General features: G+C 39.4%; 1 protein-coding gene across 1 annotated transcript; it reads right to left on the bottom strand.

Annotated features, from left to right (window-relative positions):
* Positions 1-899: 899 nt before the first annotated feature.
* On the bottom strand, positions 900-6,691 carry GPR33 (G protein-coupled receptor 33). The gene is made up of 2 exons (XM_006729541.3): positions 6,532-6,691; positions 900-2,942 (listed from the first exon to the last, which is right to left on the bottom strand). The coding sequence occupies exon 2, from the start codon at positions 2,934-2,936 to the stop codon at positions 1,917-1,919; it is 1,020 nt and encodes a 339-aa protein (XP_006729604.1). The 5' UTR covers positions 2,937-2,942; positions 6,532-6,691; the 3' UTR covers positions 900-1,916.
* Between the last annotated feature and the right edge of the window lie 5,263 nt (positions 6,692-11,954).

Raw genomic sequence — 11,954 nt, 5'->3', positions numbered from 1 at the left:
GCGAATCAGAGCAGAAGAGACCGTTTCCAACCCTCTGCCTCAGAGCAGAGAGACCGCAGTCTGTTCTTCAGTGAGCTCTCCAGGCCACACTGTCTCCGTTTCTGTCCGTGCTGCTATAAACTGCAGCTTCTGGGTTGTGCGCCCCTCCGCAGCGCTTCCAGTCCTGCCTCCAGGTCGGGGCACGTCTCTGCCCTTTGTGCTTCTAAACCCCACCAGCTGTTCCCAGTTCGCGCGCGTGACTCCGCCGCTTGGGGTTCTGTCTGGGGACTGCAGTTCGCGTGCGCGCGACCCCACTGGTCTGGTTTTCCACCCCGGGGGCTGCCCTCAAGTCCTTTCCCGACGCTACCGGTCTGCGAGTCTGTGCCCCGTTCACAGCCGCGAGGCTGTCACTCACCGGCGGTGTAGGATCCCCACATCCAGGCACCCTCCCCCTGCCGTTTATCCTCCTATATCTGCCTGCCGAATCACGGCTCCCTGCTTCATACCTCAAAACCAACTGCCTGCGATATTTTGTTTGTAGAGATCCAGATCTTCTTACATCTCAGGCTGGTTTCGTGGGTGCTCAGAGTGGTCTGGTAGTTGTCCAGCTCAATCCTGGGGACCAGCTGAAATAGGGTCCCCTACTCCTCGGCCATCTTTCCCCCCTCTACCCAGGTAGATTCTTAAACATTTATAATTATCTTAGTCACATATTTCTGAGACAGTTCAATCTATAGGTTTTGAAAAGAGACATTTAAGATACCTTTACATTGAATACATTATGGTATAAATTCTTTATCCTTTAACATAGATATGAAAAGATCAGTGTTTTGTCATCCCCATGTTAAATTTTGTCCATACCAATTAAATAATTTAGGAGCTATGTAAATAAAGAGGGATCTTGTTCCAAATGTCTATTTGCTAGAAGATTTTGTGACAGAAAAGTCAGATCAATAGACACTATTGCTATTTAGAAATTGATATTCCTATAGCCTCAAAAATCAGAGGTTAAGAATCACATTTGCACCATTTTACACCAACTGGGATAGCTATCATTGAAAAAAAAAGGAAAATAATAAGTGTGGGTAAGGGTGTGGAGAAAGTGGAAATTTTGCACATTGCTGGTGGGAGTGTAACACAGTACAGCTGTGGAAAAGTGTGGGCGGTTCCTCAAAAAGTTAAACATATAATTGCCATATGACCCAGTAATTCAAAATAATTCAAGATAATTGAAGACAAGGACTCAAACACCTACTTGTATATCAGTGTTCACAGTAGCATTATTCACAATAGCAAATGTAGAAACAACCCCAATGTCCCTTAACATAAGAATGGATAAACAAAACATACAATGGAATAAACATACAATGGACTATTATTTAACCATAAAGAATAAGGTTCTGATATGTGTTACAACATGGGTGAACCTTGAAAACGTCATGTTAAGTGAAATAGGCCAGACACGAAATAAGAAATGTTGTCTGAATCCACTTACATGGAATATCTAGAATAGCCAATTCACAGAGACAGAAAGTAGATTGGAAGTTATGAGGGGTTGTAGGGAGGGGGATATGAGGAGTTATTAGTCAATCAGTGCAGAGTTTCTCTTTGGGGTAATAAAAATTTTTGGAAATAGTGGTGGTGGTTGCAAAACACTGTGAATGTAGTTAATGCCACTGAAATGCACATTTTAAAATGGTGAAAATGGCAAATTTTATGTTATATATATTTTACCACAATAAAAACAGAGTAAAAATAATTATATTTGCAACATCACCCGTTGCTTGCTTTCTTACAGCTCTTTTAATATTCATAGATCTAGCCATGGTACAGCCTAGATGTCTCTCTAATACAGGGATTATATTCTACAAAAGCAGAGGGTACCTCTCTGGTGGTAAAATTGACGAAGATCCATTGTTTCCTCTGGGATCCAAAATTTAGATGTAGGTTTCTGAATTTAGGTTTTGTGTCCTTTCTGCCAAAGAGTCCTCACCGAATGTTGACTCAAACAGAGCAAGAATGGACTTCTTGAAAACATTTTTGAAGTTCTCCCCAGTAAACAGGTAGAGTATAGGAGAAAAGAGCACATTGAAAGAAATGGTTATCACCGTCAGTATCTGAGTCACCTGTAAAAGTACTGATTGGTGCTTAGTGAGAAGTAAGCCCTGGTGTACATGGTAGGGCATCCAGCACACAAAGAAAGAGAGAATGGCAGTCACCATGACTTTGAAGGGCTTAGTGGATTTAAACAGGCCCCTCTCTTTCATCTTGTTGGCTACTCTTTTGTAACAAAGACTGATGATAAAGAAAGGCAGAAGGAAGCCCAGCAAGAAGCGGCTGATGAAACAGGCTACGTGAATCCCTTTCCCTAAAGTTTGCATCTTTTTGCTTTCCCAGTTAGGAGATGCAGCATAGTTATTTTGGCAGGTCACTCTTCCTTTATGGTCATCCTGTGTCTCCCTGAAAACCAAATAGGGCATGCTGAGGGCAGTGGCAGAGAGCCAGATTCCCAGGATGATGCCGGTAGCCCAGCGTGGGCTTCGGTGCAGCTGTGACCACACCGGGTGAAGAGTGAGAAGGTAACGGTCAACACTGATGGCCGAGAGGAAGAAAATAGAGGCGAACATCCCTGCCGACAAAGTGGCATTGAAGACCTTGCACATGGCAGTTCCAAAGCTCCAGTGATTGTCCTGAAGGTAGGTGGTGGCTATAAATGGTAGAATCAATGTTGAAATAAAATAGGAGAGAATGAGATGAAAAAATAAGAGCGTATTGACAGTCTTTCTCATCTTGAATTTTAGTACCCACAGGTAGAGACCATTGGTGATGATACCAATTATAACTGACATGCACAGCAGAAAGGCAATGATCACGTTTGAGGCAGGAACTACAAAGTGAGTGCTGTTTCTTACTAAAGTAGAGACATTGAGCAAATCAGTAAAGTTGACCAGATCCATAATGACCTGTAGAGAGAGAAACAGAAAATAACCACAAAAAAGAAGCAAAAAAAAAAAAAAGTTAATTTTTGCATAGTAACGGTCAAAATGACACTATTTTTAAAAAGGCAAATGTAAGGGCCCCTGGCTGGCTCAGTTGCTAGAACATGCGACTCTTGAATTCAGGGTCTTGAGTTCAAAACCCACATTGGGTGTGGAGCCTACCTAAAAAAAAAATAATAAAATGTCCAACATAATATTTCCACAATAATACAAATCAGATATTTCCCTAAGCTTTATATTTTTATTTTGTATGAAGAATTAAGATCAGATTAATTTGAGCATCCAAGATAGAAATACTACAGATGAAATTAATGTGAAAGAAACAATGTTTGGGATATTTTGACTTGAAGTAATGAATTTAGGTAGCTAAATATCTTCTAAGAAAGGAACCATAGGTCTGACCCTCCTTGATGGTCATAACTTCTTGAATAAGGCAATGTAGGATCAGTTTTACCTGACTAAGGCTTGGTCAGGGCAAATGTTGCTAATGAAATTGAGTAACAAAATTAACAACTGCTGCAAATCAGTAATCATTCAGAGCTATAATTAGATTTCTCCCATGAGCTAATTATTATATGTAGTAAATGCTAGTATTTTAGCATGTGGTAAGAACTGATATTCATTTGGGAGCCCTAGGCTAGGGCACCATAAGAGGGTGACATGCTGGGGTGTCTGGGCCGCTCAGTCAGTTAAGGATCTGACTCGATTTTGGCTCAGATCATGATCTCAGGGTCGTGAGATTGAGCCCCATCTCGGGCTCTACTCTGGGCATGGAGAGCCTGCTTAAGACTCTCTCTCTCCCTCTCCCTCTAGCCACGCCCCCCCCAAAAGATTGTAAAGTGCCTTCAAAATCATCAATCAAAGAGGAACATGTACTGTTGAATATAGTGGTAGTTCTTACTTACTTGGGGAAGGAAAAGAGGGAGAGAGGTCAAGGAATTGATATTTATCTTATACTTTTTATATGCCAGGAGCTTTATAAAAAAGTCATTTATTTTTTTCCTAATAAAGACAAATATTTAAACAGAAGATAAAGTGAGGTTTACAGGGTTAAATTTCTTATCAACATTTCCCACTGTGCCTCCGTTGTGGCAGGTGGAGAACCCTGCCAGTGTTTTATGTTACTTCTTTGAAAATTGGTAATTCATGTGTAGTGTTTTGATAATCCTCCATGAATCAGAGTATTTGATGATCCAAACTATCCTATTTCTTGGATAATGATTCCTATAGTATTGAAAATAGGAACCTGAGAATGTTTTGGAAAATAGCTATTATATATAACAGTCATATCAACAAATTGGTTTTTGATAAATTGGATAAATTGCTTTAATGGAAATTGGTAGTGATTTTTTTCACTAAGCAAAAACATTCTAAGAATATATGGAGAGAAGAAATAAAATAATTGCTATTAAAACCACAATTGCTTTAAGTTAATTCTGCCTTCTAAGGGAATTGCAAAATTTTTCTCCAAAGTAGAAAAATGGTCCTCTTCAGGAAAATACCTTAGTAGCCTGCTTTGAATAAAAAGTGAAGTCTAAGCATGGAATGGGTGGCCATGGTGAGTGGAAGAGTGGGGACCTGGGAAAGAGGCTGTGTGAAGGGCCTGGGACCGTGAGAAGAGGGAGGAGTGAGGGTGGTCTTCAGAGAGGGGGGCACAGGAAAAACACTGTGGGAGGTGAGGAGGCTTGATGAGGAGAAAAGATCAATGAGATATTCTGAGGAGCAGAAATAATGCAGAGGATTTAAAATGAGGAATTGTCTCATATTCAGTTTTAATCCATTGGCTATGCTTTGACATGGTGTAATGTCCCTTCTCATTAATCACAACTGTCTTGTATTGGTGGTTGCCTTGGGGAATTGAAGGAAAAGAGCTTGTGTTCCTGACTTGGGATGCAGTGGGATGGAGAGAACAGACCAGCAGCACGAAGTGAGATGGGAATGAGATGATGAATATGGTGGAAATGGGAGAGAGACTGGGGCATGAGTAGAAAAGGAGAAACAAAATTGCATGAAGAATTCCTGATACTGTGTGGGGATGGCCTTTGTATATCTATCTGTGTATGTGTGTCTGTCTTTGTGTCTGTGTGGTGTGTCTTTGGTCTGCCTGTATGTGGATATATAGTCTTGTGTGTCTCTGTGGTGTGTGTTTGAATCTGTGGGGTGTGCATGGAGACGTGTGTGTGTAGTCTTTTTGTGTATGTGCATATAAAACAATGGATACCTGAATTATAGGGAAGTTTTTTTTTTTTTTTTAAACAATTGTGTGCCTGAGCTCTAGAAGGGCATGTGAAAGTAATGTAGGACTTGAGCAAAATCAACACGGGTAGTGGTTCTGAATAGCATATAAAGTTTCCTAGGAGCTTTGATTTATTGCACATAACCCAGGAGATTTCTTCATTCTTAGAGAGCTTTTAATGTGGTCTTAAAGTGCTTGCGTATAAATTAGTGGGGCAGAAGCTGGGCTCTGGCGTCCCACAGAACTGGGTGTTCGCTCTCTCTCGACCACTTACCAGCTCTGTGGACTCTTAATTCTGAACCCCTTTCACTTTCTAAACCCCAATGAGTTTTTATGAGGATGAAATTACATAATGTATATAAAACTTAGCTTCCTTCATGGCACACAGTAAGCACTCAATAACTTTTTACCTATTATTTTGCTCAACTTGTTATACGAAAGCTAGCAAGTACGTCATTTTGCTGTTTTAGTACTACAGGCCACGTTCCTTTCCTCCTCAAAGCCTCCCTACTGAATTCCAGAGGACCAGCAGGGATTTCTGAAAAAAAAATCTAAATGTTCATTTATTGGGGCAGAAGTTCCCAGATTTCGAGTTACTTTGAGGTCTTGCTATAAAGACACCTTTGGCACAGGGTCTTTCAGGTAGACCCCCCTCTCTGCTTGGGGACGCTGTGCTCCTGTGGGGCGGGGACATAAGAACTTCGGGAAGCTGATCTGTGTTAATTTAGATACTTCACTGTAATGTAGTAGTACAGAAGTGACATTAAGTGGTATGTTCTTTTCTAACTTTTCTATACTAAAGCTCTAAAAACTTTCCCAAGAATTAATCGAATTCACTGAATGTTCTCTCAAACAGTGTGTTCATCATTAGCAAAGACCTATCCATTTAATGCAACAGCATTTAATTAAAAAAACAAAGCCCTGGCCTTCCCCCAAATGATACTTTTCCTTTATAATGCTCACATCTGGGGATTTTTGATACATATTGGAGGACGCAGGGTCTCTAGGCCCTGCACTTGGGTTTCCGGTTGAGTTAGTTGCTGCGGCGGGCACTGTTCTCTGGCAAATGGCACAGCCACTTACGGTCTCCTCCTCACTGCCCACCACAGGGACTAGAAAAACCTACACGCATTTTTCCCAAATTTCCTTGCAGCAAGTGATTCAGTTTTAATCATCAAGTGAGTCATATGATTCAGTGAATCATAAGGAGATGCCACCTTGTAGTTTCTGGGGTCAGAAAGCTGATCTGGAGTAAGCCTAGAGGGTTTATTCAGATGATAGCATCAGGATAAAACCTGCTGGCCCAGGGAATCTTACCTTGGAGTTACATCTGCGTGTCAGGTGGTCTAAGGCAGGCCAGAGTGACTCTAAACCAGCAGTCTTCTCTCCATGGACAGAGACAAAAATCAGTGAAACTTTGACTTCATTTCATCTGCCTTTCTTCTTGCTGATCCTATTCCCCAACTTTGAACCTACTATTTAAATATTCTGTGAGGTCTTGTTCTTTCCTGGTTCCTTTTTCTGTGAAATGTGTGCTTAAGAGGGAGATAGAGAAAGGAGAACTTCTTCAAATCATTTCTCCATTTTAAGAAGAGATTTAAAAAATCCATAAACAGAGTCATTCTATGTAAGGTTGATAAGCTTGTTGCAGGTGTTAAAACACTGATGAAAAATGACCTTCTCATGTGTGGTCGTCCCACCAGGCACCCACCCTACCTTGAGTGGAGCATATGGAGCATGGTGCTGGGTACATAGGGAAGCGGTAAATATCAAGCATGGAAAAAAGTGAGTCTGGAAACGAGCTACCTAATCCTGCTGGAGTGAAAATGGTCAGGAGGAAAAACAAACACTGAGTTTCACATTAAAATGAAATGTGTGAAGACAGGGCAAAGATTAATATTATTTAGTTGGGAAAGTTGAAGACTTTTATCTGTCATTTGCATCTGTACAATTGTTGAGAATGGTTGGAAAGAACAGAGTTGGGTACCATATCATGGAAGACGATCTCATTATAAGGAAATCCTGCAACACAGGTAATACATTTATGAACAGAGTCCTACATTTTCTATTTTCCACTCCCCAGTCCATCTTTGACATTTTTTAGGATTAGCTTCTGTGCTGACCTCAGTGTCCTGATTTTTTTCCTGCTCAGTTTCCTCTTGATCTCTGCACTGCCAGTAGAGAAAAATACATCAAAACCTCTGTGTGTCTTCAGTGTTGAAGCTCAGGAATCAGTTCTCTATTTGGTGTTAGAATTTTAAAGCTTTCATTGCTACTGTAGCCTTATTAGAATAGGCTTAAATTTTAGTTCTTAATTCATTTGGGACTGTGACCTTCACCCTAAGAACTAATCTTCTTTGCTTCAGGATAGGTTTTCAAACTTGCTACTGCATTTTAAGAGCGATTTCTTGCTCAGTTTTCATGCCCTTTGGGTTAATTCACGTAACTGGAAACAACCTGAAATATTATTTGGTTCAAACCTGCTAATTTTGAATATTAGCAAACTGAGATGCAGAGTTAAGTGATTCACAGTTTTTTTAAAAATTTGATTTATTTATTTGACAGAAAAAGAGAGAGAGCATAAGCAGTGGGTACAGCAGAGGGAGAAGGAGAAACAGGCTGCCCGCTGGCTCATGATTAAGTGTTGTCACCATATATTATTACAATATGATTGTAATAATGGATACAGGGACTCGATCCCCGGACCCTGGGATCATGACCTGAGCCAAAGGCGGACACTTAACTGAGCCACCCAGGGGCCCTGACAGTAGTTTTCACCAACAAAAGAACAAGGGCTCCTTCCACTGCCCTATGCTGTTTTATTAATAAAAAAGGTGGGGGGTGTGGACTAGGTTTCTCCTCCTCTCTCTTTTACTCTGTATTTTCAAATTTTACACTTAGTAAAATTCATAAATAACAAATATATTAGGGACTAGTGTTGAACACCCCCCAAATGCACAAGGGCTAGCACCACCATTAGATAGCCTAAAATTTAACTCTTTCATAACTGTCTTCAAAAATACTCTAATTAGTGAGCATTTTCTTCGAATAGGTAGTTAAATCAGTGACATTAACTCTGTTGGAAATATGCGGACTGTGTTTGAGGAAGTGTCTTCTCTTCTGTGGCTTTGGTGATGTGACTTCATTCATTTCACTTTTCATATTTCAAAGAAGTCAGGTGGTTTCAAGAAAAGAAGTCATGGAAATGGAAACTGTTTTATGTTGTTTTGATATAAGCACAGTATGAAATATATAAAAAAGCAGAAGCAAATGATGTTGCAAAATCAAATGCTCAAAAGTCTAGGAACTCATATTTGCGTATATAGTTTTTAGAGCTGGAAGGGGCCAAGGAATTAATTTCATCTAATTCCTGATTCTGTAGGTGAAGAGACTAAGACTCATAGAGATATTTGAGAGCTTCTCATAGGTTCCATTATTAGTTAATAAATGACTTGCGGCAGAAATAATGTACACTAAAAATACTGATGCATTACATTGATTGCATAAGACAGTATAGGATAGAAAAAAAAACACCCTAGATATAAATCTCAACTTTTCTACTTACATATGTATAACCTCTCTGAGTCTCTTTTGTCATTTGTTGGTGTAAAAAAAAGAGAGAAAGAAAGAAAGAAAGAAAACACCTCTTTTGAAGTATTCTTTTGAGGAATAAATGAGATATTATAGGTAAGGGCTTAGCATTGTTCCTGGCACATGGTAAGTGTTAAATAAATGATAGCTAATATTATTATTATTATTTTTTAGAGATTTTATTTATTTATTTGACAGAGAGAGAGATAGCGAGAGCAGAAATACAAGCAGGGGGAGTGGGAGAGGGAGAAGCAGGCTTCCTGCAGAGAAGGGAGCCCTATGTGGGGCTTGATCCCAGGACCCTGGGATCATGACCTGAGCCAAAGGCAGACTCTTAACGACTGAGCCACCCAGACGCCCTGATAGCTAATATTAATATGTAAGTTGTAGCAAGCCCATTGGGCTGGAGCAAATCTCTGAGCAGTGTAATTCAAGAAACATGTATTGAGGATCTAATGCATGCCAGAATGTTTGAGACTGGGGAAAGAAAGTAAATAATTCAAAATAATTGTCTTTAGTGTTTATAGTTATTAAAGAAAGTTCCTGAACTGACTAGCTTAGGAATGTTGAGGAGAACATATACTAGGTCTTGGAATCAGTATGGTTAAAGGCCTAGCAAAATAGAGCAATGCTTCGTTTGTTTGGCCTGGTTTTGCATTTTTTCAAAGTCACTTCTCACCACCCTCTATGTCCCAGCGTAGTGGGGATAACAAGGCTGGTATTAGCCCAGTGGTTTCCATTCTGGTTGATGTCAGAATCACTTGGGGGTCTTTAAGAAAAATGCAGAGTATCCCTGAGATTTAATTCATTCATCTAGTATTTATCAAATACTTAATGTATTTGGAAGACTGTTCTTGCCATTGGGGCTAGAGAATAAATGAGAAGAGCTTTGTTCCTGTGGGCCTTACATTCTAGTGGGGAGAAATGGACAATAATCCAGTTAATAAAGAAGTCTTAGCTAGCGCTACAGTATTATGCAGAGTATGCAACATGGAGATGTGATGAATAACTAATTGGCCATTCTAGATAGGGCAGTTGGGGGGACCTTTCAGTAGATGACATTTAATGGGATTGGAATGATATGAAGGAGCCAACTGTACAGTGATTAAGAGGAGAAGCAGGGTGGGGGAATGGGTGAAATAAATGACAGGGATGAAGAGGTACAAACTCCCAGTTATAAAAAAACTAAGTCACGGAGACGAAAAGTACAGCATACAAAATATGTATGTAATAATGTATGGTGACAACACTTATCATGATGAGCACTGAGAAATGTATAGAATTGTTGAATTGCTGTTGTACACCTGAAACTAATACAACATTGTATGTCAACAACACTTCAATAATAAAAAATTTTTCTAAAAAGGAAAATTTTTCATTTTATCCTTTATGTCCTCTACTGTCCTTTTTAGTGGATAACTTTTCTTTCTTTTTTTTTTTTTAACTTTTCTTTATAATTACAACCATTTAGACCACCAGTTTATCATTAAAGTTATAAAAGACCATTTCCTCAGAATACTGTTTTATCATAGACCTAAGTATATTGGACTCTGTATAAAAACGTGAATTCTTTTATAATTTAAATAGGCAGACATATGTCATTACATAAGGTAACACTATCCTATTTTATTCCCATTTTATACAAACAGAACACTATTTGTTTAAGAAAAGTTACTTTTATATTTATTTATTTATTTAAAATATTTTTATTTATTTATTTGACACAGAGAGAGAGCACACAAGCAGAGGGAGTGGCAGGCAGAGGCAGAGGGAAAAGCAGGCTCCCTGCTGAGCCGGGAGCCGGATGCGGGGCTCGATCCCAGGACCCTGGGATCATGACCTGAGCCGAAGGCAGATGCCTAACTGACTGAGCCATGTAGGTGCCCAAGAAAAGTTACTTTTAATAGATTACTACTGGAATGATTTATTTCTCTGTTAGAGAAATGCATACTGCATTTTTTTTTTTTTTTGTACCTAATGGCTTTTCAATGATGGTGATTTCAATGGTTTGCTTTTTTAAAAAAATTAATTCTGGGTTTCAAATGTTGAACCATCAAAAAACATTAAAAATTACCATTACCAAAATACTAATTCAAAGAGATTCATGCACCCCTATATTTATAGCAGCATTATTTACAATAGCCAAAATATGGAAGCAGCCTGTGTCCATCGATTGTTGAATGATGTGGTATATATATGTATAGAATGGAATGGAATGGAATATTATTCAGCCATAAAAAGGAATGAAACCTTGCCATTTGCAATGATGTGGATGGAGCTAGAGAGTATAATGCTAAGCAAAATAAGTCAGAGAAAGATAATTATCATATAATTTCACTCATATGTGGAATTTAAGAAATAAATGAGCAAAGAGAAAAAAGAGAGGGAGAGACAAACCAAGTAAAAGACTCTTAACTATAGAGAACAAACTGATGGTTATCAGAGTGAGATGGGCGGGGGAAGGGTGAAATGGGTGATGGGGATTAAAGAGTACATTTATGATGAGCACTGGGTGATGTACGGAATTGTTGAATCACTATTTTGTACATCTGAAACTAATATAACACTGTATGTTAACTAACTGGAATTAAAATAAAAACTTAAATAAATTACCATTCCAAACCAAAAAAAAAAAAGAGAGAGAGAGAGAGAGAGAGGGGAGGAGCATTACCTTGGACCTAACTTATGTCTTGCTCCATGTCTATTGTTTCTGTATTGGCCCCTTTCTATTTCTTATCTGCTCTTGCTCTCCTAATTGGGTCTCTCCATTTATTGGAATCTTTGGCTCATGACTTTTTAACTTTATTCCATGGTTTATGGCTTGCATTCTCCTCCTTGGCAGGGTCCTTGCTTTGACAGCATTCATGGAATGCTTTATTCAGGAGACTTCTGGGTTCTGCTCCCAGCCTCGTTGGATACCATTCACCTTGTCAGGCTCCAGATTCTCTCCATGTCTGGACTGCATTCCTGGAACTACAGGTAGGATGTATCTGGAGGAGAAGCTGAAAGTGAGGTTGGGAAGTTGGCCCAGATCTTGATTATGAAAGGACTTAGATTCAGGTTCAGTCTTGAGGGAGATAAGTTTGGGGTTTGGAGCACAAGTGGAGAGAGAGGTTTTCTACAGGAGTGAAAGAGTTAAGACCTTGGAT

Source organism: Leptonychotes weddellii, chromosome 9 (assembly GCF_054177405.1).
Source record: "Leptonychotes weddellii isolate Sample4059 chromosome 9, ASM5417740v2, whole genome shotgun sequence".
Classification (NCBI taxonomy): domain Eukaryota; kingdom Metazoa; phylum Chordata; class Mammalia; order Carnivora; family Phocidae; genus Leptonychotes; species Leptonychotes weddellii.
This window is presented reverse-complemented; position numbering and strand designations above follow the sequence as displayed.